The sequence below is a fragment of the Falco biarmicus genome, chromosome 1 (assembly GCF_023638135.1).
Source record: "Falco biarmicus isolate bFalBia1 chromosome 1, bFalBia1.pri, whole genome shotgun sequence".
Lineage (NCBI taxonomy): Eukaryota > Metazoa > Chordata > Aves > Falconiformes > Falconidae > Falco > Falco biarmicus.
In genome coordinates this window covers 28,381,951-28,406,898 of record NC_079288.1, presented here as the reverse complement: position 1 = coordinate 28,406,898, position 24,948 = coordinate 28,381,951, and the positions used below count along the sequence as shown (strand labels likewise).

The window sequence follows — 24,948 nt, the reverse complement described above, 5'->3', positions numbered from 1 at the left end:
ACCCCCAGCTAATCACCACACTTTGCTGCTGTTTTATGGGATGTTTCTGAACATGCCAAATCCATTATGTGACAACAAAATTTCCATCTCTTTCTGTAGCCAAAATAAATGTTGGGATATACAAGAATTTGGGATTTTTCTGTAACAGAAAAGACCTAGCAAGAATTTATCCAGAAAGTGTGTTTTGGGTTGATAGCATCAGGTATCAGTCCGATTTGCAAACACTGGAATGTTTTCCTGCAGATTTTGACCCTTATTCAACAAACTCAGGCTTCCTGAGAATTCTCCTTTTTTAAGTTACTTTTTGTAGACTCTTTAGAAATTGTCCATGAATTACTAGGGACTTGGAAACCATGACTGGAAAACGGTTGTTTCTGGAGTGTCACACCTCTGCCTTCTGTGCTCCTCGGGCCGGGGTGTCTGTCTCTGAACCGTGTCTCTGCAGGTGCCTTGGTGAGACCCGGCTTTGTCCTGGGGTCTTTGCTCTCCCCTTCCTCTCGCTCTGTGACCGGTGAAGTTGTTTGAGTGGCTTTTGGTTTCAGGGAGGCTGTTCCCCCAGGTCCCCTCATATAAGCTGCTACTTCTGAGACACAAAACTGCAGTTGGAAGTATCCTAAAGAGGAATGGGATGTATTTCAAGGTAATTCTATAAATAAACCGGATAAAAGAGCTAAAGATCCTGGATGCTGTTTCTTCTTGGTTGCTGTTAGCCTTTGGTAAACTCCAGTTGTATTTTCACGAGTATCCTTGAACTCGTGTGGTTTAACCCAGAGCATTAAGCACATGATCACCATTTCTTGGTGTGCAAGAGCCTCAGATGTGTGAGGCCCCTGGGAGAGATTGACTTTGCCTGTGGCAGTTTTGTGTTACGGTCTCTCGTAATTGTGAGTTATAGATAGGGCAGAGGCACCTCCAGGAGCTGCCGGCGGGGCTGGGGGGGAGAGGGGAGGGAAGAGGTGGGCAGCTGGGCGAGCCTCCATTCCCAGCCCAGGCTGCCAAGCTGGATGCAGATCTGTCTTTGGGATACGAGGACATGGCTCCTGTTGATTTTGTAGGGAACAAGGCGACTGGACACATAAAAGTCTTTGGCCAGCTCTATCCAAGCCTTCACCTCACAAGAGACCAATACTATTTGAGAGACAAATTCCCTTTTTTACATGTGGCTAACAAGTACTTATTTAATTTGCATCCTGAAACTATGCGACCACAAAGTTCTTTGAAGGGAATCTTCTTCTTTCATTTCTGTTTTCACTTCATTTAAGGAAAATAGAGATTTCCATGCATAATATGCAGGGCTTAAATATCGTACTTATTGTTGTCGTTTCTATTTTTTCCCCAGCAATTATGTAGAAGCTCTTGCACAAATCTGATGAGAGAAAGCTGGAATTTACATGTTTCTTCCTCTGTTGCGCTCTGTGCATAATCACCAGCTATTCATTGCCTTTACAAACTCCATTAATACACCCACTTGCCTTGCCAGTGTGAGTGGGCATTTTCGTGCTATTTTTGGAGGCCTGTGCATGGAAACTCGCAAAAGGCTGAAGGTGATACTGCTGGTTTTGACCTGTGTGTCCTCAAGAAGAAACGAGTAGTTGCAAAACTTACCAAAATGATATGACAGGTTACGGAATCAGCAGACAGCTCAAGTAAATATTGCTCTTTCAGGCACCATCCCCTGGTGAAGAGTGAAGCAGGTGGTGGCGGTGCAGCAGCAGTGAAGCTCAGGCCAGCTCAAGCCGTTTCTCAGTATTCAACACGCATTAAAAGGTTGCGTCATAATGGGGAATAAACTGCTTGGGGATGGATGAAACGGGATGCATCTGAAGGCAGCCTGATGTGCTCAGAGGCTGACAGTGAGCACTTGGCGGTGTGGACTGGTGGTGGCCACTGGTGCGGTGCCCACAGGAGAGGGCAGGTCTGTGAGGGGATCCCACGAGGGAAATGGCAGGCATTAGTCACCATTAATCAGCTTAGCTCCTTGTTAAATGTCTAGGTGGCAATTTAATGCAGAACATTTAAGTAACATCTTTTTTTCAATTCGGCCTATCCTGAAATAATACTAGACATTGTCCAGGAACTGCTTTTAGTTAAATGAGGGAGTATTGGACAATTTCATATGACTTCTGTACATGCAGAAAATTCCACTTTGGATTTTATGAAATACCTTTTATTTGCTCGCACATTCTGGCTGTCAAGAGATGGATTTCACATGGGCTGAAGTTGTGCGTAAAGCTGCCATGTGATAATTAGCACACATATGAAATAAATTTGAAAGTATTGGGTGCAAACCCCAGCATTTCCCTACTCATCGGGGCTGTGTGGGTTATTACCCTCGGTGAAAATAGGCTCACCACATTTAGTTAGCGCAAGTGAATGATGTACGGCAACAGCAGAGAAAACATGGGATCAGTCAGCCAATATTCACTCCTACCGTGGAGTTCTCCTTTTTGCATTACAAGCTGGATGCAGAGGTAGGGACATGACTTGAGACTGCTGCAGTCCTTTGGGAGGGAGGGTCAGGAGAAGCTGTTTGTAGCCTTCTCCCAGTGCCAGGCCTGAGTGTAAATTTGATGGAGAATTAGGTAACTCCTTTCCGAGATGAGCAGAAGTGTTTGGTTTTGGTTTATTTTTTTTTAGGGGGGGTGGGTGGTGGTGGTAGAAGAATAAGCCCTGGAAAATAACTCGGAGCTCCCAGAGGATTTGCTGGTCTTGGATGGCAGTGTATGAATGTTGGGAGTGTTGATTCAACTATGCTGGGATGGGTTGCAGTTGCCAGACTCGTGTTTCTTTTCTCCTGGAAGCATTCAGAAATGGTTTGACTGTTGGTGGCAGTTGGTTTGGTTTGATTTTTAAAGCCAGTTTTCCTCACTTGAGCAGGGTTGTAGCTTCTCATACTGTGCAGAGCTTAGGAGAGCATGGTGCTGGTGATGGCTCTGGGGAGCCCAAGCAGCGGTTCAGGGCCATGAGGTGTGTTGGGTGGGCTTTAGGCTATGGTTGAAAGCTTGGCCGTCTGAACCTCAGCTTTAGTGGCCGTTCCACATGAGCTATGGTTTGCCTGCGTGGGGCATGGCAGGAGCAGGCTGGCAGAAAGCGGCACCACAGCACTGTAGTTATGATGGGACCTGGTTTGCAAGAATGGTCTTTTATCTGAGAGCCAAACCCCCAACATCGGCCTCTTTGCAAGGGGGGCAGGCACATGGCCCCCTGCCGTTTGCGTATTTTGCAGTGAAGCCAGCCTGAGAGTTAATGTGTTAAACCAAAAAGAGGAACTGAAGGTAGCCAAAAGAAAGGAAGGATATGAGTTAAAAACAGACCGTTGTCCCCATGGCTGTCTAGCAGGGCACAGGAGCTGGTGCTGTCCGAAGGTGTGGAGCTTCTGGCTTCCCCCTTGGACACAGGACTTGTATTTCTTCTCGGAGAGCTGTAGAGTTGGAAAGCAGCAATTCAGCAGTAGGTTCCAGGGAAATCAATAGATGTAGGCAGTTTCACACTTCCCTGTAAAGCCACGGACGCGTGTTGCTCTCCTGCTGGGCAGTGGGCAGCACCATGGGGAGCTGCGGGTTCCCCTGTTATCGTCTCCTCCTGGAAGCGTGTAGGGAACGCTTTTTTTAAAACAGCAATGTCGCTCTCCTCATCCGCACATCATTCATTCTGCGTCTTCAAGGTCATGCTACGTGTAAGATGACTGCCACCTTTTCCACTGATAGGGTTTGCATTTTCCCTACTTAATAGTATTTTCACCATTTTCTTCAGACATCGGCATGTGGCCAACAGTCTTGAGTTTGTCCTGGAGTGATATCTGCCCCAGCTTGCTGTTGGAGCTGTAGGGTAGGATGCAGCAGTCTGGCTGTAAACCTACAGCATTAACAGCAAACCCTTAACACTGCTGTGGGTTTGGGCAGCCTCCCTGTCATGGTGTGCTCATCCTTTTGTTGCTCCTGGTGAAAAGAGTAGCATGAAAGGAGGTCAAGGGAGAAAAAAAGAAAAATATGTATTCTCAGCAAGCACTCTGTGTCTCCTGTTATGTAAATTCTGTGCAAACAGCGAGCACTGATGGAGCTCCATGCCAGCTCTGAGACCACTGAAAGCAAAATAAACATCTTTGCAGCATAGGCTGATACATGCTCCCTTTAGAGTCACGGGCACCTCTAATTAATCATGCTGTCTGTGGAGGAAGAGGCTTTGAGGGTGGGAGGACGTTGCCAGACCTGATGGGCTGACGGAGGGATGGGCACCACTCGACCTTAAGGGTAAATGTGCCGTGTTCCCAGCCCCGGCAAGTGGGGATGGCCATGCCTTGCCTTGCCTTGTCTTTAAGGTGAGCGGTGTCTTACCTAGCTGCAGCAAAGCCAAATGCTTTATTCCTGGTTTGTGGGATATACTAGTGGTGTGGGACGGTGCTCGGTGCTGTGCACACGTTTTTGGCTAAAGAGCCTTCCCTCCTTTGTGAGAAAGGCTTTCACAGTGCAGCTCAGCTGGCTGGGTCTCAGCAATAAATCTACGGGCTGGCCAAGCCAAATGACTTCTTGAAATGTTAATGAGTGAGATGTGGCCGATGCTGGGGAGTTGGGGGGGTCTCTGCACAGCCCTCCTGGTTGGCGGAGAGGGGAATCGCCTGGTTCCCATTTCACCTGTGCTCACCATTACGAGTCCTTGGCATCAGCTGTTCATCTTAACTGTGAATGCTTCCAGCTTCTGTTAATTCTGTTCATCTTGGGGAGGGTAGTGACTTTAACATCTTATGGGCTTTAAAAATTGCACAGGTTACACAAAATAAATGAAGGAGTAAAATCAGAGTAAGAAGTTGTTTTTGGTAATGGAGCGGATGGGGCTTTGCATTGAGTGTCAGCGGAGTGCTCGGTGCTGCAGGGTCCGAAGCCAGAGACAGCCTTTGCCCGAGGCATTTAAAATAAAAAGAGACAGACCCAGTCCATAGCAGGGTACAGGTTGCCAGAGGTGAAAGTGGTGCAAATTTATGGAGTAAGCAGGTGGCAGGTGCCATGTTTGTGTTTATAAACAAATGCAAAACATGTGCTTACTGGTACTCCTGGGTCAAGAAAATGCCTTTGTTTGGGGTTTTGTCAGTGCTACAGAGGTGAGGGAAGAGGTGGCTTATTTGTTTATCAACACAAATGAACTAGTTGTATTTAAAAGTACCATTTTAGGAGTAAATTAAGCTGTGGAGACTAGGTCCAGTGTGCAGGGAGACATGAAATGTTTTCAGACCTTATTTTTCTTGAAAACTGAAAAAGATGATTCTGTACTGTGTACAAATGCGGAGCTATGTGCCTGAACCAATATGTCAAACTGTCATGTGGGAGATTTGGTGAAAAACATCTTGTCCTAAGGGAATAATTTTAAACACTATATGTAGGTTTGCTGCCTCATAAGAGATCATTACTCAAATCTATTCCCTCTTATGGTAGCTCGGCCTCTGCTTAACGGGTGCAGAGTGAACAGAAGCCTATTAACGCATCCTTTCGGAGTGCTTATCAGATGGTAGAGGGGAAACTGATCTCTGATCAGGGAATATAGTGTTTTTGGCCAAATCCTGTGATTTAGCCTTAACAAGATCAGTAGCAATCCAGGGGCTTCACGCTCGGCTGGCCATCGAGGGCGGCGGTGGCAGGGCCGTGCTGTGCTGGGCGGCCGGACCCTGGGCAGCGCGGGCGGCCGAGGCTTTGTCAGAGCCAGTGAGGAAGTGTAAGGGATGAGCCCTGGGGCAAGGAGCCGTTCCAGGGATCTTCACCTCCTGTTTGTCACTTCAATCTCACAGGAACGCTGAAATGTGGAGTGGAACCCATTCCCAACCAGACCCCTACCAGACTGTGACTGCGCTCTTGCTCCTGCTTGTCACTGCCTCCCATTCCTTTTGTTGGTGGTGGCTTTGGCAAAAATGAGAGGAACAGCATGAGCAACACCTGAAGAGCAGCATAAACTCCCATGCCTCCATGTAGCATCCGCAGTTGCCTTGACTACACACCATCCCTCCCTCATTTAATCTCCTCTGTCACAAGACGATGCACGTAATCCGTGCTAGCATTGCAGGTGAACTCATTTTTATTGGGATTAGCTTACCTAAAAATCGGGACACATCGGGGTTTGCACATGCTTGATGGAGTCGTCACAGTTAAGAGAACACCTATTTTTATAAAGTGCCTAAGAAGATGTTACATGGGGGAAGAGGTTTTACATAGCAGCTTGATGTGGGCTAAGGAAAAAGAGGGAGTGAGAAGGAAACTGGAGGGATTGAAGGTGTCTATGTATACATGGTGTCTTCAGGAGGGAGGAGAGTGTCAGGATCTAATCTCACTGGAGAGAAATGTGGTTTTCCTGAGCTGATGTGAAAAAAGCAGTCTGTGGTGTGTCTATTGGATTTTTTGGTGGAGCAGAACTCCTTGTCTTCTCCCTGTGTCCCCACTGCTTGCTACTGGCCAGGCTCCTGTGTTAGTTGCCCTGCTGCCATTAATGCCGTGTAAACAAACAAACAGCAACCTTTTATTTTCTGAAGGCATGCATACCTTTGCAAAGTAGAGCGGAACGAAAGAGCAGCTTCGGAAATGTGCAGGGTCAGAGCAGAGGATACGGGGCATGGGAGAAAGGCTGGGTGAGTCTTTCATGGGCTGTGCTTTTCTGTCTGTCAGCTCGTTTGTTCGGGACTTCATGATTGAAATGTGTTTGTGTGAGTAAAGCCTCTTCAAAAGCTTAATGTGTGGCTTTTACCTAAAAGCAAACTTTAATATTGTTTTTCTAAAAAAAAAAAAAAAGCTCTTTTAGTCTTTTGGGAATGTGAAGCTGTCTGTGTGCGTCTGTCCCTCTAAAGGAGAGCAGCCTGGCATTTTTTTCCTCCAAACTGCTTGAAACGGTTCTTAACATTGCTTTTGTATGTTGTTGTAACTGATGAATGTTACAAGCTATTCAGAGGATATTTTGAAGTATTTACCTAAAACATGCAGTTTGAACTGCAATAAACAAACTTGCTGGAATAGTAGCTGTACAGAAGCGTGTAAGGGCTGTGAAAATGGCTGGACTTTATTCACTTTCATGTTCCAATGAATGTTTGCAAATATTTTTTCGCCATAGCCACACAGCTCTTCCCGATGTTGTGGCTGGCTCTTGGAAGTGCCTGTGCGCAAGCTGAGCTAATAATACTAATCAAACCCCATGTTAACTTCCAGGGCATTCAGTGATTATTGCAGGAATTTTCTCTGCTGTGAGCAATTTTGCACAGTTGGCTGGGGTACACGGGGCCGGATTTTCCTCATCTTTATCTTCCTCTGAAATACAGAGGATGGGTTTGCTGCTCTGGGCAGGGTACGGTAGGATGGGCCAGTATAATCAAAGTAAAAGGAAGAAATAGTTTCCTGTGCTAGAAACTTAAGCTGGATCTGTGCAGTAACTGACTTTTGGGACCACCACGACTTTGCCCGGCTGCAGTGTGTGAGAAGGTGCTGCGGCCGAGGGGGTGCTAGCTGCGCCGGGTGGAGGAGCCCCGCTGCAGTCGCAGGCTGACAGTCCTCCCCGGCTCAGCACCCACCATCACATATGGGAGGCACAGGCTGCCACAGCCAGGACGTGCTTTAACCACCGCCCTTCGGGGTGACGGTACCGTCACGGCTGAGCTGTTCCCAGACAGACTCCTTTTGGTCTTTGGTCGCTTTATTGCTTTGAGTTTCATGCCTTCCATGTGAACACATTGTGTACTTACGTGTGACGGTTTATCTCTTATCTGTACTTCAACATTTGCTGTTTTCAAGCAGCACACGCTATCCCAGCTGGGTCTTTTTTACTTGCATTTGTCCCAGGTTCTGTTGTGTCACATCCTTCGGTTTGGAGAGGAAGTCTCCACCCAGACCATCTCGAGGTCTTGGGTGTGGAGGATGGCTCTTATTAGAAGGGTAATTGCTTTTATTAATAACGTGGATTTCTTCCAGTAGTTGCTAATAAAGGCAGTTGTGCAGTTTAAACATAATTTGTTTGAAAATTCCTTGCTTCCAATTAGGTGTCCTTCATAACTGACAGTGATTTATCTGAAACTTGGCAACTGCGAGGCAATGACGTGATGACACCATCTTGCATTACCTGACTAATTTTAACCTGCTGAGGCACTGCTGGTTTGAAGGAGGCAGAGAGACAGCAGGGAAGGGAGAGCGTTACTGTTTTGGACAACCATCAGGCAGTATCTCGTGCTTAAGGACAGTTCTCATCAGGTGGATCAGCACACCTTTAATTTTTTAATACAAAGGTTTTTTCAGAGAAGCATCATAGCTTTGTTAAGACAGAAGTATTGAAAAAAAGTAAATTGCACTGAGTGTTTCCCTCTAGATTGGCTTTGAGAACACTTGTGCCAATGCAAGTCTTTTTGTTTTGGATTTGAATGCATCATTTTCTGTGCTCCTTAACAGCAGACCAAGAGAGCTTGAGCTCCTGCACAGTGATGTTGAGTTAGGCGTCGTGTGGACAGTGGCAATCAGCATTGACTTGGCAAACCTAGAATCAGATCCTGCTTACCTTGTTTGCTTGGGTTTTCCTCTGAGGTAACGAATCCAGCACTGCAGGATAGATTTTGCATTGATTCTGTTGTCAGTTGTTTGCTTTTGAATTTTATCCACAGCAAATGTTTTAGGAATAATTTGCTGGTTTACAAGTAAATAAGCCTGATTTTTTATTCTTGAGATGCTTGTGGCTTTTGAACTTCCTCACTTCATTGTTGGCTGAGGACCTGATCCATTCCGGGTGTCGGTGGCATCTGCATGGCCGATGGAGATGCTGCTGCCCGTGCCGGCAGAGCTCTGGCTCTGATCCCGGCTGTGTGCCTGGGCACGTGTAGCCGGGCGCCAGGTCCTGTGCCGGGAATGTGCTCTCTCTGTTTCTTCTGCCAGTGTCCTCAGCCCAGCGGCTGGTCTCCTGCAGCCTGATGGTTGACACTCCTTGCAGAAGCACCACCAAGATCTCTGGGCCCCTCGTGGCAGCAGTTCAACAGTGGGACACTTTCCTCTTTCTCTGCAACAGAGGAAGAAAACTGCTGTCACAGAGACTAATCTCAAGGCGCTGGCTTTTCCTGTACCGAGACCAGCATGTCCTGTACAGTCAGGGAGACCCAAGAATAAAAAATATCGGGTACTGTGTGCATTGCAAGGGACGTGAACAAATACAAATAAGAAAAATGTTTCCCTTTCTCAGTTCTCTGTACAATCCCATTTGAGTTTAAAACATTTTATAAATGTGAAGTTATTCGGGTGTATTTACATTCAGGACAGTAAGTTTAAATCGAACGCTTCATCAAATGGCATTTATTTAGAGAGGTTTTTTTGCCCTGTGATTGTCCCACAGTGACACCATGATGTCAGTGTGGCGTTGGTGGCCCTGCCCTGCGCTGCCAGTGGGGCAGCTCCGCAGCACGGCCATGGCCCTCTTGTGAAGGGCTGAGCTGAAATGCTGACATGGATATGTGATGGGGCTCGGGGGTAGCAGGAAGGAAAGGTAGAAGCTCCCCACATGGGCGCAGAGGCAGGCTGTGCTAATGCCATCTCTGCTGCCAAAACTCTGCGCTTGGGTATCATGCAGCGAACTGTGCTTCAGCTCTGCTCAGTACTGCGTATTTATCCAAACTGCCTAAAAAACCCCAACACCAGCTACAGGGACTGTAATCGACTTCGGAGTTTAGAGAACATGAGCGTCTTTGACCTGCTGATGTTGGATTCTTTATTCGAGCAGTGGAGGAGGGTATCTTACAGAAATGCAAACCCAGAGCGCGGCTGTGCTAGGCTGAGGTGTGTAACAGAGCTTTGTGTTGATTTTGCACGTGGTTGCACTAATGCAGCGCATGGCTGAGCAGGCAGCGGCACTGCCCTGGAGCCATGTGCCTTCTCCCATCGTTTATAGCATCGTGTCCCCAGGTTCTAATTAGTTTCTCTGTATGGTGTGATGATACTGTTTTGAATACGAGCATCTCTGACATTCTATAATGAAGCATTAAAAGCATTTTCCAGTTTAGATCAGGGACTTGCAGACTAGTTTAAGATTATTTTTTAGTGTCACTGTGATCGTGTAACAAGCTGTTCAGTTCCTGTTTTGTATCTGGTGTAGCAGCTGGTTAAGTGAAAGAAATACAACTTGCCCCATGAAGTGTGGTAAATCCGCACTGCTCAGCTTTGTGGAACATGAGAAAGACGATGTGAAGTAGAGTCTTAACATGGTTAAACATTCACAGCCATTTTTTGGTATCTTTGGCACACTCCAGCATCACGCTCAGCCCTGCGCCACGGGAACTCTCAGGGTCTATCAGAAATTATGGTCCCTACATTTGCTAGTGCTGCAGCACGTCTGCTCTTGTGCTCTGGGTGAATGTGAACGAAATGGTGGATGGGAAGAAATACAGGCTGGCTGTCAAGATGTTATTGGCTTTTTGTTCTTGCCTTGCACTGTTCTTCTATTTACTCACTGTTTTTGTCCTACAAAAAGCCCTTCTTTCAGGGCTGGGGGGGCTGTCTGCATGGGCTCAGGCATCCTCCCTGGCAGAAGCAGCGGCGTTCCTGGGGGTGCAATAGCTCCACGAGAGTTTTCTGTGTTATGGGGCTGGCAGGCTGGCTCCAAGCGGGAAGAGAGGAGCAAGCCCCAGCCTGCATCGGCCGCTGGACTGCCCAGTCCCAGCCAGGGTGGACACCAGTCACTGCCATGCCCTTCCTGAGGGTCTGTGAGAGGGACCCCGTGGAGGGGTTGTTGATAACGTGAGGAGCTACAGGGTGAGGGATGGAGTTTGGGGTGTGATTTGCATTTTGGCTTTTTTGTGTGATTTGATTAAGAGTGGTAGAAGAATTGAAGAAGTGATTGATTTCAGAGAGGAAGAAAGTGATGGTCTCTTCTCCCAGATAGCAAGTGATAGGACAAGAGGAAACAGCCTCAAGTTGTGCCAGGAGAGGTTTAGATTGGATGTTAGGAAAAATTTCTTCATGGAAAGGGTGGTCAGGCATTGGAACAGGCTGCCCAGGGAGGTGGTGGAATTGCCGTCTCTGGAGGTGTTTAAAAAACATGTAGATGTGGTGCTTAGAGGCATGGTGGACTTGGCAGTCCTGGGTTAACGATTGGACTTGATGATCTTAAAGATCTTTTCCAACCTAAAAGATTCTATGATTCTATCAAAAAAACATGTCCCTGGCTGTGCCAGGCAGGGAGAGGGCACGGGCACCAAGGCAGACTTTGAAGATGAGAAAAACGTATTTGCAGCAGATTACTTGAAAGTATGGAAGCAAGGAAAAATAGTGGAGTGACAGTGGGAACGAGTCACGAGTACGTGGTAGTATAGTTTGGAAGGAACAGTTTTAGCTACTTTTCATGTGAACTGTAAAATCCATAGGAAAAAAGCTAGGGACATTCTTTAGGGTGTTCAAGTTAAACTCTTTCAGTGGTTAGCAGAAACTAATGTTGGCTAAAAATCATACGAAGTCCTAAAACAAAGAAATTATAAGAAAAGTGTTACCATGATGCTGCATTAAAAGAGGTAAACAGGGAGGCCTGTGCCTGTAAGAGCCTGATGATAGGAATGACCTGGAGGGTTCGGGGCTGGTTTGGGGAGGTTTCAGTATCAGTTTCAAATAGTGGAGGGTGTGCAGGGCGTGAAAACTCCCCATTGTGCTGCCATCCAGGACAGACATGATCAGCCGTGTGTGCATCCCCAGAGTTCAGACATACTGCTGGTTTACTTTAAAGCAAGTGCATGTGAAAGAGAATATTTCTGGTGGTTTTCTGGCACAGTGAAAAATTCAGCCGAGAAGCTCACTGCGGGGTAAGAGGGAGCTGTACGAGTGGCGGGGATGCTGTGTCCCCAAGCCGGGGGACACTGTGGGTGCCAGAGCTGGGGTGCGAGCTGACGGGGCAGAGGCAGGTGCTGAGATGCTTCCCACATGCTGCCGGTTGTGTGAGTTGCTGTGGTTGCATTGCACTCCTCCTAACGCTCTCTCTGTGAACCCTTTCCAGCCCACGACCTTCCCCCGAGCAAGACCTCGGCCACGGCGCAGACTGGCAGCCACCTGCAGTGCCTCTCGGTCCACTGCACGGACGACGTGGGCGAGGCGAAGGGCCGGACTGCGGTGCCGACGTGGAGGTCCCTGCACTCGGACATCTCCAACAGATTTGGGACTTTTGTGGCCGCCCTGACTTGAACAAAAGAAATTATTTTTTTTCTCTTTTTAATTTTAAAGGGCCGCTACTGCTAGGTGGACTATTTTTCTAGGTTGGTACCTGCTTAGTGGCATATGGACTGGAAAGGGTTAATTTAAAGTAAACCTCAACTTTTTTTTAATCTTCTGCCACAGTATGTTACCAGTGTTAACCCTTCTGCAGTTAGCACACTTTTGCTTAAGATTTTCCTGCTAGACCACTTTTTCCCATTATTCTGTAACCTTGGCATACATTTATAGATGAGGCCTTTTCCTTTTTCATCTCAGCGTATGTCCAAGTCACGTATGTCATAATAAGACAAAGATCCTCCTCCTCCTCCTTCCTCATTTGCTTTGTGTTTCTTCTTTTTTTTTTTTTTTCCTTTTGTTTTGCTTTGTTCAGTGCTTATTACAATGGTGATCCTGAAGAACAGCAGTTCAGGAATAAACGCCGGTTAAAGTAAAATGGTCATCATTATGTTATATATTATATTGATACCCAGCTTTTGCCAGTCACATACAAACCAAACAGTTAATGCTCTGTTGAATATTCAGGCAACGAGCCTGCCCTTTCCTGAGAAAATGATGTTCTGTTATTAATAATGTTCAGCCTTGTTTGCTCTCCGCCTTCCCCAGCGAGGTGAGGACGCTCGTTCCTGTATTTACCCTGCTGAAGCCCAAAGACAGAGCTGTCATGAATGGGCTGGTTCAGGCACAGCTGGGGAAGGTGTAGAGAAGTTTCTCTAAATAAGTCTAACAGGAAGTTTGCTTAATAATTAAGAGTCATTGTCTCCCCCACGGAATGGCCGGGCTCCCTCTCCGCTTGTGAGCAGGGGTGGGCTGTGCTCCCCAGCGTGGCCGTAGCCTCCTGGTCCTGGTGATGCTCCCACAGTTCCCACTTTATCACTGCCAGAGAAGAAAAATCTCCCGGAGGCACCGCATGCCTCCTGTGTGCACTGTGCTGTGGCATGGTGTCACGGTGTCCCAGGGCAGGAGCTGGCACCCACAGTGCGGCTGGGTCCATCGCCAGCTGTGGCCGGTGTCCCCAAAGCCCTGCCAGGTGGCACAGCTGCACCCTGCCCATTTGTCACCCCTTTTTAGCTGAAGGAAGATGCTGTCAATGGGAAGCGGGGTCCAGCGTCCCATGTGCTTCTCTGCAGGGCACCCCGGCTCCTGCCACGGCCGTCCCACTGCAGTGGCAGCAGCTGGGGGACAGCCCGGGGAGGGACACCCAGGGGTCTGTATTCCCAGGGTCAGCATTGCCTGATCTGCCAGGGCAGGGAGACCCCACGTTAGACCCTCCTGAACTTTGAGGCCCCGTTTTTGCCACGCATTGAAGAACAGCGTTATAGATGCATACGATAAAAGGAAAACCATACTTCCCTGCTGGTGATAGATAATACTCATTCAAGAAGAAAGTTGGAAGCAGACCAGATAAATACACGACTGACACGATGAGCCGACACTACTGTGGTTTTACGTAACGCTGTGCATTATTTGTGTATCCTCTGTGTACAGGAGCGCGAGCCGTCCCGCCCCGCGCAGGCCAGCTCGCTTTCCTCTGCTCCCTGAAGCTTAATACCACCACGGGAGATTTAGGTTTTAGCTGTGAAATAAAGGTCGGCCTCTCTAGGGTTATTTATTACTCCTGTCATGAATTCACAAAATGTGTCCCTCCTCAAGGGATGGAGTTTGAAGACTGCTTTGTATTTTATCTTCGATGATTGTGCTGGGCCTTTAATTATTTTGAAGTGATGTTCTCAGTAGACACCAATGGAGAGGAATTTCTGCCTAAAATGCCAATGGCACGGGATGGTCTGAAATCCTCACTCGGTTGTGTGTGGCTTCAGAGAGACTCGCAGTGTTTGGAAATGTTATTTGAATGTGCTCTTATTAACCGTGCATGGATTGATTTCCTCTTACGGGTCTGGTCAGTGACTTGACTTTGGATAAATTTGGATAGTTTTGAACCTTGATGTTCAATATTATTTTACTTTTTATTGAAGCTGGAGCTGCCACGAGGATGAGGATTTTTGCTCCTCCTGGGGCAATTGGCTGTGGAGATGCCTTGCACCCGCTTGGTTTGGAACAAAAAGATGGGATGCTTTGTACCTTCTGCAGGCGTGTGCGCCACCGAAAGCTCAGAGCTCCTCCCTGTCCCTGCAATAAAACAGCACCGTCCCCAGTAAAATACCTCCTGGTAGAATAGTTGTCAACCCCCACTCTGCAAGGTGCCTCTGTGCCTGTGATTTCTTAAGTCCCGGTTCACCCATATATGTGATTAATTTTAAATCTTGCCTAGCAAAGCACTTGAGGGCTGGGGCGGCTGTGCCTGCCAGGGGTGAGCACTGCTGAGGTGGCTTCAGCCGCAGCTCCCACCCTGTCCCGGCAGCTCCCACCCATCCCAGCTGGGTGAGTCTTGGAGTAACCCTAGCGAAACTCATGCCTAGACATACAATACCGTGTTTCAGCACTTACAGCTGGAAAATTAGGAAGAGTTCATGGTCTGGGTGGCACGTTCCTGTCCCACAGCAGTGCAACCCTGATGGCTTGCCTCTTTGTTTTTAGTTTTTCCTGCTGTATTCAAGAGAACAGGTTTTTCAGGCTTCCTGAGGTCAGGGATGCACACCCTGTGCTACCAGGGAGAGACCTTTCAGTGAACACTGCATTAGAGATTTCAGATCGCTTTTAAAGAGAAATCCTCCTTTAAGTAGAAATGTGGTGACTCTGTTGGTCTCACCCACCCTTTTCTTCTGTTTTGCTCTCTGCAGCATGTGCTCCTCTGCTGGAGCTGCTGTTCCCCTCCACTTGGAATTTAACTTTTTTCCTTGCTTAAAAAAAATAAAGTGCAAGCAATTCCTTAAAAACCGGTGGAGTCCTCTAACAGTTTTGAATCCTATGAAATGAGGCGGACGGGCTGTACTGAAGCCAGGGCCACGTGTTCAGCTGCTGAGCTGTACAGCATGGAAGTGCGGGGCTGCAGCACACGGCTGCCCCTGGTCATCCTGCGTGGCTGGCGCTGCTGGCCCCAGGTGGCTGCAGCAGTAGGACAGGATTTTTAGATTGTGAGGAGTTAAAAACAGTGGTTGGCTGTCTGCTGGACCTTAATTCGCTGTGTAGTTTTGCTGAATAGCATGGTCACATGCCGTCCTGCCAACCTCCTGCCCATTTGGTCTTGCGTAATTTAAGTAACATTATCAACTGAACAAAAGGAGAGGTTGGGAGCTCTACTGGGGCAGCTGTGAGCAATGCCACGACCAACCTGTGTTTTCATGGTTCCTTTGCTTTTTGCCAAAGATCAGAACAGAAACGGTACATATGACTGACCAGGAGGAGCATCACTTCATGCTCATAACCTGGTGTATTTGGTACTGGCAGCGTATGCTGAAGGCTACAACTTTGTTGCAAAGCTCGTGTCACCTGTAGTAATTTCATTGTGCTCATTTTTTTCTATTAATTTGGCACTGAATGCACTGATTTTTTTTTTTTTTTAACATATATAAAATATCAGCATAGCCCTACGTGGTAAGAATTGAAATGAGTTAATTTTCAGAATATTAATAATACTTCTAACTGAGGCATGTTTGAGAGCTGTAGTTAAAAGCCTGTTGTGCAAGAGGTAAGTTGCACTCTTGTGGAGAGGGAAACAGAGGCACAGAGAGTGTCAGCCCGAGCTGGGTCAGGGGCACGTTGGTGGCAGAGCTGAGCCGAACCCGAGGTCTGACCTCTGCTCGCAGCGCTTGTTGCTGAGCCGCACGGCTCGAGGCTTGCTTCCTTCAGAGGGTGAGCTGGGGCAGCAGAGGATGGAATTTGAAGAACTACATATTCCCCAAATGAGTGGGTAAAGCCAGAATAACGTAAACTCACACCTGCTTGTCCTATAGGGCTTCCAGATAGCAGGGGTGTTGTACCAAAAAGTCAAGGACCTGTGGTAGATGTGCCATTAAGGGGTGCACAATCTTTGTATTGTGAACAACAGCAAAAATGGGGCTTCACATTTGTTTTGGAGCTGTCTCCCTGCCTCGCCTGGCTTCGGCTTTCCCGTGCAGCCCTGTGCCCAGGTGCCGGGGAGCGTGGACATCCCTGGCCTCCCGACCCAGCTCGCTGACTCCTTTGGTGTTTGCTGAAAGAAACTCTGCACTTAGTCTTCAAGTTAAAATGTAGTGGCAAACTGAGGAAAATCTCTCTTGCATTTAAATTGGGAGGAGTGATAAAAATATCTCTTTGCCAAAAAAAAATTAAAAAAAAAAGGAAAGAATAGGCTTTATTTATTAAATACTCTTACGATTTTTTTCCAGATCACTTTTCCCTAGGGTTACTAGTTCTCTGCTATTCTAGCTCGGTTTTTAGAGCATCAGTGGGAGAGAGTTTAGACTCATTTTTATTTAGTTAAGGATTTCATTGTGTGGTTATGGTGGAAGGGAATGAGCATCAGAATCACGTCATCTGGGTCATTTAGGGACTGTTTCAGATACTGTATGTCTGCGTGGTCATTCTGAGGCTGGCTAGCCTTCCCACACCAGGAATCTGTGTTGGGCTTCCAGGCACCACTGGTAAGGCAAACGGAGGAAGGGGTAAGGTGAGCACAGGTCAGCGAAACGCGTCTGCTGCTAGGAGGGCTGGAGGAGGTGGGGGGAGGTGCAGACAGAAACAAAACTGGTGAATTTTGATTATTTTTGTTAAGCTGCAGTGTAAGGTTTTCTCAACTACTAGATTCACAGCTGTTCAATGGATGGTGTGTAAGAGCATAACCCATTTTTATAGAATTGTTTCTCCTTTATTGCTTAAGGCTAATGGAGGAAATAGTCTAATTTTGTCTTAGAAATTCTCTATTAGAATTGTTGGTTTGAGTCCATCCGCTCATAGATCCTGACTGATGAAACTGCAGGCTGTGATTTCCGGCAGTTACAACTTTATCACTATTTGCTACCCAAGAATATAACAGCTTTAAAACAGCCTTAAGCAAAAGAATGTTATTTCTTTGTACTAAATTTGGTTCCTGGAAAAGAAAAAAAAAATACTCAAAACACTGGTAATCCGTACTGCATAGCAAACTCTTCTGAAAAATGTTATTGCACATGTAAAATATGAAAACTTGACTCTGCTGTGTGTTAAGCAATCCTGTAATCTTTTTTTTCTTTTTTTTTTCTTTGTTTTTTTTTTTATTCTTGTTCAATTCATTTCTGAAATGCTTGGTTGGAAGACTGTGACAATAGCTCATGAAATTGAGTGTTATTTTTCTTCCTTTTTTTTAAATATGTAAAGTGCAGTCTTCTGTATTCATGCATATTGTACATATCTGTATATGTTTTACTGAGCAACTAAATAACAATAAATATGATGTTAATGGTGGCTATTGTATATTTCATACCATGTTTGTTAATTTTTGTAGTAGGTCCTTTTTCCCCTGAGACATGAAGAAGTGAAGCAATACTGTTCACATACAGGTAAACCCTGGCCCTTGTGATGGTTGGTACGACTTTTGCCTGTGATCTGGGGAAATCCTCACTCCAGCTGGCTTCCCTCGCCGGCAGGGCTGTCCCACAGAGCCGCTGGCCACAGGAAGGCGTGGGGACGCGGTTCGTTCCTGGTGCTCCTGGGCTCTGCAGGTTCCTCTCTACCTGCAGTAGGGTGACCACCTGCCCCGGCAGCTCGTGGTGCAGCCCCGCAGCCAGGTCCAGCCCCTTGCTCCTGGCTCAGATGCTGGCTGACCCAGAGATCGCAAAGGTTGGAACTAACCGGCGCGATCAGAAATTACTTTTTAGCTGAAGTCATTTCTCTGATGAACAGCAAATCCATGAGGTTTGCTGAGCCCCTGTCTGGTAAATGGGGCTGGATGAGCAAAGATAAACCTCCTCAGGAGCTGAACCTTGAGGAGGTTCCTCCTGAGTTCGGAGGATCCCAGCTACAAGAGGAGGTTCCTCCTGGCCTTATTGTAAGCCGGAACACTGGGTCTTCCATAGCACTTCTTCTGGTAAGATTTTTGAGCCGAATTCTGTGAATAAACGGTAAACAGGCTAGAGCTCTTTACCAAGATTCTTAAAAATCCATTCATCTCTGTTACTCAGATTTCAAACTCTTAATCCTTTCACATTCCTACGAGTTTTCCAAGGAGGGCTGCAAGAGAAATGTATGATATTTTCCAAGGGGGAAAAAACCCCAAATGCGCAATAGCCCAGGCGCTGTTCAAACACGTCATCTTTGAACTGAAGAAACAACCTTCTGTATCTTTCATGCTTGCAGGAAACACAGAAGCAGTGCTCAGCCTCACGTATTTTTTTCCATTTGTTTGGCATGTGCTGAGGTGCAGAAAGCTGTGCAGTGCTCACAGCGCTGCTCCGCACGTTCTGGTGTGCAGCGTAACAGGATGAGCCGCTGCATCTCCTGCACAGCCTGTGAGCTCTGCCCGCATCTCACCAGCTTTTCTGTGTCTGAGACACGTATTCGGTCTCATCCCTCTACGTTGTTCTTTAACATGAAAAGCACACATGGAAAAATGAAACTATCTTGAGATTCATTTCAAGTCCATTGAGGGAGAAAGCTTTGCTTAATTTTCAAACCCCGATTTTAATATTCTTGAAGGGAGAAAGCAATGCATGGCAGAGAAGTGTAATTTGCTTTAAAGATGTAAACCTCACCTCTTGTAATGGTGGCTGGGTACAGAGCAGACAGAAATTTGTTAACTTTGGCTATAAAAGGCTATTTTGTTTTGAAACATTCTCTCTTATTAAATCTGGTAACTATATGTTAGATACTTTGTAACATTAGCTTTACAAATAAATAACTTGCTTACTTTTTTTCTGTATGTGACCCTTCTGAGAAGTGAATCTATTTTCACAGCTTTTTGCTCCTTGCTGTGTAAGTAGTACACGTTTTCCCCCTCAACTTTCAGCTCAAACCCATTGAAATTATTGAAATTACTTTTTCAGTATTGGTGGGTTTTTTACGTTTGGACTTCTTTTTGATCCTGACAGAGAAATGTCAGCAGTGTTCCTGGCAGCTGCACAGTTCCTTCTTCACAGTGGAAACCCACGGAAGAGGAGACCTTCCGCTTTCCCCGTACAGCTGCCAGCTCCCCTGTGGGACCGGTGCTGGGTTTGGCAGCAGGGAGCTCTGGGTGTTCCTCATTCCCACTGGTGGCTCCCAACCTCTCTCCAGCCCATCCCCAGAGTCGCTTGTGAGGTGGTGACCCCATGTGTTGAGACCATTGGGACCGTCCCAGCTGCTGGGCATTCAAGGTATTTGGTGCAGTGTCAGTCCCAGCCACTTTGCCCAAACGCTGCCCTGGGGAGTTCTCCAGGACATCTTGCTCATCTCGGTGTGCCCTCCCTCTCTCACAGCATTTCTCTTTCTCCTCTTATCACCTGTGGCTCCGGAGCTTGGAGGGGACAGACCTTCCCACAGCGTGGCCATGGTTGGAGCCACCTTGGTGCTGCCTGGCAAGTGGCTGGGAGGTGAGACTGGCCACAGGGAGCTTCACACACACACACACACACACACACACACAGCTTGTGTAACACAGCGCTGCTCCTTTTAGTGGTTAGTTGTCCCATCAAAACTGGCCATGAGCTCTGTTAGTTGGGTTCACATGGCTTCTCCGGTGCGCCACAGCTGTTTCTCGACAACCAGATCTTCTGTGCAAAGGCTCCTTTTGGTGCTGCCAGCAGCCGGAGCTGCCCCTCCTGTACCAGCAGTGCTCCTCTCTGAGCTCCCAGCTCCGAAAAGTGGCACGAGCTGGCTGGTTGCTGCACATCATGTTAACCGATGAAAACAAACTGGCTGATCTTTGATTTCCTACTCTCTGTACTGGCTTTACTTGTTGTCTGGTAACAGTCATGACCCCCAGTGATGCTGGCACTGCATTTGCTTACACCAAAGACTTGCCTTCATCCTGATGCTCTGTGCTAGAGGCTCATTTCTGGTCTGTGTCAGTGTTAAGCAGGGATTATAGTTTATTAACTGAAGAAAAGCAAGTAGTTGGTCAGAGAGCTTTTATAGTTCTTGCTTTTGTAATCGTTGTTCCCTGTGCCCTGAGACTGTACTGAGAGTTGAAATCTGGCTGTAGCCATGTCTCTTATTCCCAAGCCATTTAACTGATTTAATTATATCCTTTGAGTTATTTTCTGCACGATGCTTTGGCATTCCTGTCACAAAGGAGACCCTATTAATATGTATTGTATGTTCAGCAGTCAGGGATCCATCAGCAGCGCAGCTGGATCCCATGTGCTGAGATCTGCCCGGCCCCCCCGCGGCCCAGCAGCACCAACAGCCGGGAAGACAAGAAGCCGTGTGGCTCTGGGCAGCTCTGGCCCTGCATCCCAGCCTGCCTGATGTTCTGCCGGGCGGCTGCGAGCGTGGCACAGCGCTCAGCACGGCTCTCAGATGGGTTTGGTCATTAGGTGTTAGAAACCCTTTGCCTGCAGAGCATCCCCTCCCAACCTCTCCGGCTGTGGCAGGAAGATGCATGTGTGAGCCAGGGCAGAGCCACGCACAGCAAAGACGGGCAGAAACGTGTGCTGCGTTGCTCTTTGTGGGCTTCTGTGTGTAAGTCCAGAGTCATTTAAACCCCTTTTTCCCAGGTTGTTGTCTATTACAGACTGCTGCTGGTTTTATGAGAGTATGGGAGAAGGCATTGCTTTCCCTGCAAAGCAAAGTAAATAAACACAGGAATGAAAATTGGGGTCGATTACATCCTTTTGGCTGAGAAACTTGTTAGAAAATGGAATTTTGATGAGATTCTTTTAATATTAATTGAGTAGTTCCAAAAGTCTCCAAGCTACATGCCTGAAGCAGTTACTTTCCTGCATGGTGACCAGAATTTGTAGCCTCCCCAGCAGTTTTAGCTTTATGGCCAATACCATCACATTTATTTTGCTTGTAAAAATGTCTGAAAACTCTTTGCTCAGGTGAAGCCCGTAATACTGTGCCTGCTGGGCAGAGGTGGAAATAGAGGTGATGTCTGTTCTGAGCTCTCCTTCTTTCTGAGACATTGCCAGAGCTTATTAATGATAGTGCAGAAAGTGGAGGTGACAAGACCTGAAGAAAATCATTTAGGTCATCTTTGGTTAATTAGTGCAGGACTGCTCCCTGTTCTCTAATTCCCAGAGCTCTGACCAGCACAACTAAAATTGACAGAGCAGTGGGGGGGGTCTTAACCTTTTAGTTAAAAAAAATAAAAACAACCAAACCGACCAACCCTTTATCCCCAGCTGTCGAGTGGGGATAATGTTCAAGTGATGGAAGGGGAAAAGAGCTCGCCGGCCGTATGAGCTGTGTTGGAATTACACCACCCTTTTTTCTAGCACTTGCAGACAGTGGCGGGTTTGTGCATCTGCAGAACCCAGGCGGGTGGTGCGCAGGGAAGCTGCCAGCAGGGCTCCCATGGCCTCCGGTCCTGGGACGGTGCGTGGCGCACGGGTGGGATGCGGGAGGTGGGAACAGAGGCTCCTTCATGTTCTCACTTGGCCTTGGACACGTAATCACTGCAAAGCCTGTAAGCCATCGCTGAGGCTCATTATTGCCTGCTACATCTCGCTTGTATCACCACCTGTAAAACTGGCACAAGCAAAAAACTGTGAGCCCTGGTTAATGTTTGCTGTGTCCTTTTAGGGGCTAATGTTATTAATCCACAGACAAAGAAGCTGTTGAAATGTCACCCTAGATTTGATGTTAAAACATTAATGTCAATCTTCTTCAAGAAGGAGGCTGGAAAGTTTGGTGTTATGAGGGCTCCTGTCCTGCTGAAACACCCTCAAGGGTTGGTAATGCATTGGGGTTAACTGGCGGAGAATATTCAGTGCTGAGCTTCAGGAGGTGGGAACTTTTCTCAATTTCCTTTTATCCTCTGCAAAATGCCCCTCTCTCCCTTCCCCCTTTCTTCCCCCCACCCCCTTTTCTCTTTATAAAGCTGGAATTCTTCCAGACTCTGCTCTGGGCTTGCAAGAAAACTTTACTGTGTAAATTTGCTCTTTGTGTTGGGAGCCCTTTGTTTAAACAGCATTGTGAGCTTGCTGGGGAGGGATGGAAAGAGGGGGAGCTGGGAGGAAGAATTTGAAAAGCCCTGACCCCTGATGAATAAAATCCAGCACATTAACACATTCTTCAATAAATTCATGATTGCAGATAAGGTGGGAGTCCCCAGGGCCGGGCTTTTCATTAACCCCCTGCTGACTAACCCAAACAGACGGCAGTGTTTTGTTAGTGTGCTAGGACAAGCAGACCCCTTTTGTGGCTGAGGGGCTGAGTGCACATGGGGAGATCTCCTATAGGAAGCCAGGTTACAAAATGGGACTCTATTTCAGAACAAACTCCTTTTGGTTAGTTTGATGAGATTACAGAAGGGAAAAGGCTTTAACAAGGGGTTTATTGAAGCTAAGTAACTGTTCTGAATACAGTGAGGACCAGGGCAGAAAACATATGATTCCCAAGTAAATAGACGCCTCTACAGTATGGCTAAAACAACAAAGCTGGACATGCTCAGCGTGGTTATTATGTGGTGTGCAGGGACACTTGGAGGCTTGAACATGTGTGGGACTCCTGTGATAACCTGTGCACAGCACCAGGCATGTGGCCTGGCACCGCTGGCCAGGGCTGCTACAGCACCGACACATCCCTTCCTGTCCCTTTGCATCCACACACCACTCCGGGCTGCAAAGCCGAGTTCATTCTTTTGCAACAGGCCGTTTAACCTCTGGCAGCCTCCAAGCTGTGAGGGTGCAGGTCCAGTGCTGCATGTTCACATGGCGGAGGGCTGGCAGGGCTCGCCACCTCCTGCCCACGCAGATCTTTGTGTCGCCTGCAAGCACCATGCAGCGAGCCAGGCTGGTGTCCCTGCTCCTGCTGGAAGATGGTCAGGTCCTCTACTCCCCGTTGCTGGCAGTCCTGCTCCCTCCCTAGGAATGCTTGAGCAAGCTTTCATCCATTTGCTCCTGCTCTGGGACTACCCTTTTGCTTGAGTGACTCCCTGTTCTTCCCCACATTCATCCATCCAATGCATTTGTATGGAAGAGCTGTGTCACTTCTCAGCCATGCTGCAGGGCACAAGGTGAGCTGGGCTGTTAGCCCCTGCACACAGGCCAGCCCTGTGCCCCCGGCACCCCTCTTTGCACCTGCTGTGCCTCGGAGGCACCCCAAGAGTGGCCCAGCTACATCTGGTGTCCTGGCCAGCCACCCTGTGCTCTGCAGCACACTGGGGTGGAGAGAGGTGTTAGAGGGATGCATGTGCTATGTGTCTGCAGCAGCAGGAGTTGCGCCTTTTGCAATGTTTAAGCTTTGAAACCTTATTTGTTCTTGTTTCTGGGTGGAAAGCTTACTCAGGAAATGTTTTGCTTTTAGAGACCTATCCCCAAAAATGCCTCCCTCCCACACTAGGAAGATCTTCTGGGTTCTTTATTAGAATATTTACATTTCAAATGGTCTGAATTCTGTGGCCTGTGCTCCCCAGTCTTGGTCTGGCAAGCAACTCAGCATATCACTCAGCCCAAAGAAATGTGTTTTGAGATGAAACCCAGAAAAACTGTGAGTTTGTCTCAGGTTCCTGCTGCCTGACAGCAATAATGCTGTGCCTTTCTCAGGGAGCCGTTGCGTGAGACTGCCCATCTCCCTGAGAGGTAATGTGCCCAATTAATAAACTCCAAGCCTTTTGCAATATGGCTCATGCACAAGTCAATTGGATCCTGTCCTTTGGGACTAAAACCAGGTGTTCTGCATGGACCCCGGCATACCTGCATATGGAACGGGCCTCCTGCAGATGATGGGCACTTGCATGTCCTGCCAGCCACTGGAGACAGCACTTCTGCACAAGGGATCTGCATCACCAAAGGCTGGAGGCTGCTGGCAGCATCAGCCCTGGCAGCTCCTGCCCTCTGACTTTACAGACCTAATCTTCTTCTAACGCTGCTTTTTTGGTGTGCAATTTCATTTACCTGTGATGGAAGTTAAGAGTTCGAAATTATTTCCCATTGCTGCTAAAGAAGCATTTTGTTAATTCCCATGGAAAAGAATTCCTCTCTTTTAGAGGAACTGAAGGTGTTCTAGACCTGACTGTGCTCCTGGCCCCATTGGCACTGCATCTCCTCTTGTAAATGCAAGGAAACACCACGTGCATACTTGGTTGAACCTTCCTAGGGAGAAGAGTGAGGAATGAGTTATCCTTTCTTGCAAGCTCCCTGCCCTGCCCATGGGCAGGTCCCACGAACAAGAGCTGTTCCTGCAGCTCCAGAGAAGCCAGCCTAGCTGCAAGGAGGACCAGTGGGTGGCAAGGCTGTTTGAGGCATGAGCATTTTGGGTCAGGGAGATCTTGGCCTCCCGTGTGTCGTGGTGGGTCTAGGTGATGCTGGATTTGGATCACAGCACTATCTGTACCTCTGCATGTGCCTGGTACAGCCTCAGGCTTTGTGCTCCACTGCTCACCAGCTCTGCTGGCAGCTCTGTGGCAATACTGCTGAAACAGTTGATGATTTGAGCCTGAAATCCCTTATAAACAAATGCCATGTCTGCTGTGACCTTCCCTCCCAGCAGCACTGTGAGCAAAAGTGGCAGGGGCTGCTTTTCAGCCCCTATTTAGATTTCCAAAGTTAATAAAAATAGAGACACATCTATTTTATTTGTATTTAAATCAAACTATCTCAATTCATGGACCCTCAAGGTTCCTTATTCTTGATGCAGTGAGATTCGGACTTGCCAGTTTTCCTAATTAACGGCTGATACCCCTAGCTCTGAGGTCTCCTTGCGTCTAGCACTGCATGGATTTTGGCCTGAAATAACCCCAGTGGCTTGCGCTGCGTGTGGA

At 47.6% G+C, this 24,948-nt stretch overlaps 1 protein-coding gene across 4 annotated transcripts in view; it reads left to right on the top strand.

Moving 5' to 3' along the window:
* The window catches only part of MN1 (MN1 proto-oncogene, transcriptional regulator), a 112,368-nt gene that overhangs the window by 23,785 nt on the left and 63,635 nt on the right, over positions 1-24,948 (top strand). Inside the window, exons 2-3 of one of the 4 annotated variants that reach the window (XR_008823734.1) lie at positions 5,777-6,048; positions 11,977-12,113. The exons of 2 other annotated variants lie outside the window; for them this stretch is intronic. Coding sequence is in view for 1 of the 2 variants with exons in the window: in XM_056350460.1 (XP_056206435.1) it covers positions 11,977-12,161 (185 nt within the window). In the remaining variant the exon portion in view is untranslated. Of the gene's footprint in view, positions 1-5,776; positions 6,049-11,976; positions 17,511-24,948 lie in introns of those variants that run through there. One more of the 4 variants, XM_056350460.1, reaches the window with a different exon arrangement.